Source organism: Halyomorpha halys, unplaced genomic scaffold (genome assembly GCF_000696795.3).
Source record: "Halyomorpha halys isolate HHAL.00 unplaced genomic scaffold, Hhal_1.1 Scaffold49.1, whole genome shotgun sequence".
Classification (NCBI taxonomy): domain Eukaryota; kingdom Metazoa; phylum Arthropoda; class Insecta; order Hemiptera; family Pentatomidae; genus Halyomorpha; species Halyomorpha halys.
The window spans coordinates 400,171-407,929 of NW_027115511.1; the positions used below are offsets into that span (position 1 = coordinate 400,171).

Consider the following 7,759-nt stretch of genomic DNA (forward strand, 5'->3'; position numbering starts at 1 on the left):
GATTTAATAAACACAACATCGTTTCCTTTAGTAACATAAATAAAAAATAATTATTTTCTATTTATCTACTATTAAGATCTTTTAATATTATACTAACTTAAAAACAACAAAATGATGGGGCTATTTGAAGTATCATTTTAAAAACTTGTTAAGTCCAATTTTAACTTTTACATTTTTTTCTTTAATAGCTTCTGTACCAGCTAAAAAGATTTCTTTCAATAAAATAAAAGGATTTCCAAAAACAGGTAATACAGTAATGTTATTGCTTTCAGGAGAAAACCTTACATCTCATTATTTTTTAGTACAAAAACTATTAAATTAAAAAAAAAATTGAAGAATAGACTAGGCTAGTTTTTGAATTTAATACCTACCCTTTTGCTTAAATAAACAAATTCGGTTTGTGATTATTCCTTAATAAGATGGCAAAAAAAAAAAAACTTCATTTCAATAAAGTCATATATTACATAAGTACAATGTGTCCTTGACACAGAGAACAAATTATTATATTTTTCTCTACAATAGCTATAATATTTACAAACGCTCATATCTCACACATTTACATCATACAATTATATATATTACTTATAAGTTTGATTTCTATTATACATGGAGATAAAATCAAACAATATTTCCTTTACATCATGCATCACTTTAACTTTAACTAACATTCATTATGCTTGAAGCATTACGAGAATAAATCTTCTCTCATTTTTAAAACAAGTGCGTGTAAAGCTCACAAAAATAAATTTAAGGAAAAAAAAATGAAACAGGACAAGTTAAAAAAAAAATCTAAACAAAATGTCTATACTATAACTGGCACAACTGATGCTATGGAAATGTTGGTGCCACAGAAAAAAAAAAAAAAAAACTGAAATGAAAAAATTCTTAATTTTTTCCTGGTCCCATTTTGAAAAGGCAGTGGACACTCATAATTCCAATAAATAAGTCTCCATGAATAAAAAAAATATGTATATTCTGACATAATTAAATATGCATACTCTCTTCTATTTACATAAAATAATTATACAATAATTTAAACAAATAATTAATATAAATTACTAAAGTAATTTAGAAAATGTAAAAAAAACAAAAACAAATGTTTAACAAAAACTCAAATCAATTTATAAAAAAATTATTTTACATCTTTGTAATTTAAATTAATTTTTCTTTTTAAATTGTTGTATTAATCACATGGAGCATAATTTATGAAATTAATAGCACCCACTGGAAATCTACTAAAGTATTAACAATACCATCGAACCCAAAATGAGCTCTTCACATTTTAATAATTTAATATAAATTTATAATTTAATTCAAACTAGTTCATCAATAGTGTAATCAAAATTAAATTAAACAATAACAATTTAACTATTATTTTTTTCGTTTTATTTATTTTTATTATCATTATTTGGAATGTTTAATATGACCAAAACAAAATTGGTGTCTTTTTCACTAAAAAAAAATCTGAGAAAATAAAAGATAATAAGAGGTCCATCGTTAATGGTGTAATTAAATTTACATAAAATTCATTAATATGTAATTACATCTTTCATTTTTCTGTACATTAACACTCCTTACTCTGACAATCAATAATTGACTCTGAATGCGAACACATAAATTTATTGATAATTTTATATAGAAACGATTTTTATTGCACACAAAATATAATAAATATTTGGGCAGTAAACATTTACGTACATACACTAAATAAAAAAAAGTTTAGTTAATCCCAAAGAAAGTTTTACATCTTTATTTAATTAAAGAAGATGGCTAAGTAAAAAAAAAAAAAAAAAAAAAGGCATAGGCTTAATTGAAATGGTTGAGGATGCTAGTTACTAGTTACAGCTTTATCTAACAATGAAATGGCAAAGAGATAAAAGGAATAACCATCTTTCAATTCAATGAGTTGTTCTTGTTAATAAATTGAAACTCAACTTAACCATTATCTTCAAAAATTTATTTAACATGTTAAAGTTGAATGTCACATTGATAGTAAGCCATAATAAATACAATAGAAGGGAACATGATTAAGTTAAATCTTTTAATTAAGGATATATATAATTTTTTTTAAGTTGTTTCAATTACATTTCAGAGACTGAAGCAGTTTCAATATAAACTTTTTTTTTTTTAATTACCAAACAACTTTTTTTTTTAAAACTTATATTTCAAAGTTTCAGTTGGACTTTTATTTCATTTGGATTTATTTCAAATGTTTGAAGGAAACAAATTTACTATCCTCAACATGATTAATATTTCAATGTAAACACAATAGAACATCAATTATCCTAACATAAAGAAAACTAAAATCAGGTTGTTCCGTTTTAAATTTATTTGTTCAACACTTTATGACACTAGTATTTAAGGCTGCACCCAATACCAAGCATTTTCAGCTCTATATTACAGAGGCAATAGGGGAAGTGGCATTTTACAGGAATATTACTATTAAAAGTAAACTAAAGAGTTAATGTGTTCCATTGTTCATATTTTTAAATAAATGTTTAAACCAATTTAATTTTTTTAGTAAAACTTTTATTTTAAGTTTAAAGAATAAAAGTATTCAAAAAAGCATACATACAAAAGTTTTGAAATATAAACCTTTATTTTATAATGAAACTTTTATCCCACCAAAATTAAAACAAAAGTTATATATATAATAAAAGTTAATAGTTGGTTTCGGTCCGTGTTACATTCCTAATTTGTTTCATATGACTTCTGTTATTTATTGAAAGACAGAGCAAAGCTATTTATTATTTATATTCAAAAATTCACTAAAAATAATTTTTTTACTTATTTTGAAATATGAACTTCAAACATCAAACATTATTTTACTAGAAAGAATTAATTCAAACATTGATGTGACAAAACATATATTTTTTTTACTAACTAGCTATTTTAAACATTACCGCTCATAAGCCCGCAATGAACACCAAAATAGACCTCTTTAAGAATATAATTATCGTCAGTTGTTGAATAAGTACAAGACACACTAAAATGTGTTAAAATGTTATATACAATATATTAACCTGTATTAAGGGTTAATAATACATTAACTGGCAAATTATATAATAATCGAGAGATCTCAAAATATGATAATAAATAGCTGTTATCACAAGAAAAATAAAAAATATAAAGAAATGAATGATAAACAGATAAGATATTTTGTCATGTAAAATAATCATTAGTAAATTAATAGAAGCTACATATTCAGTTAACTAAATTAGCACTTGCTATATTCTCATCTCTTCATCTTCAGGAGACGAGATATTGTTCAAGTGTCCGCTCGCTAATGATCACAAGCTAGGCAAGATAAAATCATTATATCTACAATCAAGAAATTCACTTTTGAGCATCACTTTCTTCATCCGTTGCTCCATCATCTTGTCATTGATAGAGAAAAACATCTTCATATAAAAAAAAATATTCAACAACAAAAAAAAAAATATCCAACAAGAGATAGTTAACAATATATAAAATAATAGTTCGTTGTTAAATACATGACAATGGCAGTTTAGTTCATAATACATATAATAGAATCACTATTAAGCCAAAAAGATTATCCATAAATATATTTTTAATAATTTAATCTGATTCTTTACAAAATGTACGAACATGTAAAAATGTCAACTTCTCTAGATCTATCGACAGAAATGTATATGAGCATAGCTTGATAAGTACAGTCAGTGAGCCTGATATTGTCACCTTACGTAATTATATTATATTATATACAAACAGCTACGGTAATGTTCACAAAAGGTACAACACCTGTTACACAAGAACAAGAAATCTTAACAGATACTAAAAACTACTACCCAATGAGCCATGTAATTTTATCAAAATTTGAGATCCTTGTAAAAATACTGTTTATTACCAGCGCTCCTAGTGACCGTCTCTGAGAATTACTGCATTCACACTAGTTTGTCATACTTATACTCATGTATACATTCAACACCAATATCTAATATTATTTTTTCCTTCTACGCAACGGAACAATTCCATAATTTTGCATAAATCTCACTACTTTTTCTTTTTCTGAAGGCAATTCCCAAATTGCTACCAAGTTTCATGAAAACAAATTATGAGAGATATAAATAAAAATAACAAATAGAAAAAGAAAATAACAAAAACAAGCAATAGACCAAGGAAGGAAGTTGACAGACAAGTGATAAGGCAGTAGTTCTCATGATGGTCACCTGAAGTGAAAGCAATTGGCAGAATTCTTAACAAGTACCAAATACATTTGATTACAAGATACCAACAACATGTTACATTTAACATATAGATAAAACTAGGCAATTGCTTTTAGTTGAATCTAATACTGTCCTTTTCTTTATATGTGATCTGGTGTTGGCTAATTTTAAGTTTTATAACTTTATTACAAAGGAAAATATTTTTATTTTAAATGAAAAATAAATCAAAGCACAGAAATTTATTACAATATTCAAAACCATAAGGGTATCTTACAAGACCTAGATCTTTAGATCTATTCAGTGTTTCTATAAAAATAAATAAATAATGAAAATAAACCTTCTATAAAACGATAACTGATAACTGTATAAACCTTATGTGGATATTGAATATTGCCTTGAGGCTTCACTAAAAATCTAGAAATATAAAAAAGGAAATTATAAAATAGAACAAATCCAGTCCACCTAAAGTATTATAATAGATTTACTTTTAACAATTGAGTTAATTTCATTGGTTATCCTCACTAAGAAAGACATATAAAATTTTCCCTATTAGGCTAAATATTTACACCTCAAGCCATTGAACACAGGGAATAATAAAAGTATCATCTAAGTTTAATATTTTGGAGAAGGAAGTTAGTCGCAACTAACTGGTCGCAAAGTTCAACAATAACAAGCGTGAGGAACAAGGATGCACTTGAGGCAAGAGTGAGATGCTCAGAGTCCTCTTTCAGTCTTGTATGTGGTGCCACTCAGCAATAGGACGACTATATAGCAAAGTCTATCCTGTCTGCCCAGTCACCATTCACTTTTAGATCTGGGTCATCGATGAACAAGTCAAACGGTGACGAAGGAGCTCCTAGAACATTACATATAAACAATCAATAAAGTTTGGAAGGTATGGTTCAGTCACCAGTTCCCTCAAGTGATAAGAGCCATGGCACCATAGCGCCAACCAAGAAAAACCCTTCACCCTCCACCTCATAGTGGTCAACCAAAATCCCAGACCTTCTTTTCTCTGAAGAATATTATTCTGTTCTTTGTAGTTAATTTATTTATACAGTTAATAAATCATCTATTATTTTTCATTACTTATAAATATGTTATTTTTGGTAAAATAAATAATGATGAGAGAAATATATTGCACTACAAATAAAATATAACTACTCTCATAGGATGCACTTCACTACACACTAAAATTGTAGTGACCCATCCCTCAACATTCCCCCTCCCTCCCTTACAGAGTGGAGGCTCTTGTCCCTGTTTATGGTAACCAACCCTGTGGGATGCACAGGGACTCACCTCTAATCAAGATCCATCCCTCGGACATAACTGGTATTCCATCATCATTCCTCTTTACTCTCTCCTTTCCTCTAATCTTTACCCTTATCAAAACATTCTATGAAGTATTAGTACCAATAAGCTGTACATAGACCATACATTGGAGAAAGCATTCCAATAAACAAAACAAGCTTAATGTCAATAGAAATAAAAAGTGCTTTTTAAAGCAGATTCTTGATATATAAAGCCAGCGTGAAGAGAGGAGGAGGAGATAGGAAATGGGATGTACAACCAGAACTAAAGCCTGAGTGGGAAGGGGGGGAGGAGATTGGAAATTGGAAGTACAACAAAAACTAAAGCCTGAATGGGGAGGGAGGAGGAGATAGGAAATGGGAAGTACTGAAGCTGGGAGGGGAGGAGGACTGAAACTGATCAAATGCGTCAATAATTTAAACATTATCCAATTAAACTGCCAGAGCATTAATAATAAATTTCAAGAACTAATTAATTACATTGATATAAAGAAGGTACATATCACGCTACTGTAAGAAACCTGGTTCAATAAAACAAAGAAATACGAATCAAGAAATTATTCTATAATAAAAAAGCATAGGAATGCTAACTATGGCGGTGTAGGCATTACCATTCGTAACTTGATAGAATACAAAAGAATGATAGTAGATAATACAGGCCCTATCCAAGTAATTGCAGTAGAATCTACTAACTTAGATCCTAATATTTGTTTTGTTTCGGTATATCCCCCCTCTGTCAGACCAAGCACCACCCATATCGCTAGCATTCTCACAATTTCTCATAAAATAAAGGACTGCTCAGTAATCATAGGAGGTGATTTTAACCCTGAGTCCAAATTTTATGGATGTTTTCAAAGGAAGAGGTCATGATCACTGAGGAATACAATAACCTTAAGTAAAACTAAAGCAGAAGCCTTTCTTAAGAAGATTGGAGACAATTCCATACCCAGGCAACCACACACTCTGAAAACTATTAAAATAAAGTAATAAACCTAAATAAAAATAAAGTCAACTCAGCTTGTCCAATTAATTGTAAATTTAATGAAACAGAACTGGATGTTATGTTGCTTTACATGGCAAAAGATGAACAGCCCCTGGTCTGGATGAAATTAACTATGAAATGATAGCTATTCTACCCAGAATTTTGAAGTTAAAACTACTCAAAGCATTCAACGATTTGTGGGAAACAACAAACATACCTTCCGATTGGAGAATGGTTTCAATAATTCCTGTATTCAAACCTGGCAGAGATCCTTCCCTCTTGTCCAGCTCGAGACCCCTCATTTCTTGCCTTGCCAAGACTTTTAACATAATGATCAAACATAGACTTGAGTGGTTTCTCGAAAATAATCAAATATTAAGCCAAAACGTGTTTGGATTTCAAAAAAACCGATCAACAACCGACAGCATTATGTTTTTTATAAATGAAATATATGAAAATTACAAAAACAAAAATATTCTCCTAATAATTTCATTGGACCTCCAAGATGTTTATAACAAAGAGAATAATTAAGTTAAAAGAAATTTTGGTAAACATCAACCTCCCAGTTCTAATGACTAATTGAATCATTAATTACCTTTCATTTAGAATGCCACTTGCAAACATCCGAAGGAGAAGTTAAGGTTCACTCAAGTTATGTTCCATTCTATTCAATATTTATACACACTTTATAGTCAAGCACCCGCCCGATAAATGCAAAATTTTACAATATGCTGATGATTTAATACTATACACAACTTGCTCAAATATATCAGAAGGGCACCACACACTGGGGAAAGGATTCAATACATTGGAAAAAAACCTACACGCACTCAACGTTCAAATTAACACATCAAAATGAAAAATTATCTCTTTCACAACAAGAAGAAAATTAAACTTAACACAATTAACTATCCACACAAATAGTGGTGCAATAGAAGTCACAAATGCAATAAAATTCTTAGGGGTTCATATTGACACGAAACTTTCTTTTAGAACACTTACAACAAAGCAATCAAAACATTAAACATTATATATGTATATATAGTTCACCGTAAAGATTAATATATAAGAAGATGGTCAGGGTTTTGGTCAAAAAAAGAAGAACAAATAGTTTAAAACTATTTAAGTTTAATTAAAATAGTTTAAAACTATTCAAGTTTAATTAAAATAGTTTTAAACTATTTGTTCTTCTTTTTTGATCGCAACTCTGACCATCTTCTTATATTTAATTAAACATTATAAAATCAATAACAGGGGTAACTTGGGGAGCCCAATCAATA

At 28.6% G+C, this 7,759-nt stretch overlaps 1 protein-coding gene across 4 annotated transcripts in view; it reads right to left on the bottom strand.

The window, feature by feature from the left end:
- Nucleotides 1-438: 438 nt before the first annotated feature.
- The window catches only part of LOC106690046 (myocardin-related transcription factor B), a 223,142-nt gene continuing 215,821 nt past the window's right edge, over nucleotides 439-7,759 (bottom strand). For all 4 annotated transcript variants that reach the window (XM_067052556.1, XM_067052555.1, XM_067052554.1 and 1 more), the window contains one exon: nucleotides 439-5,043. In XM_067052556.1, coding sequence (XP_066908657.1) covers nucleotides 4,952-5,043 — 92 coding nt within the window. In that variant the 3' untranslated portion in view covers nucleotides 439-4,951. The remainder of the gene's footprint in view (nucleotides 5,044-7,759) is intronic.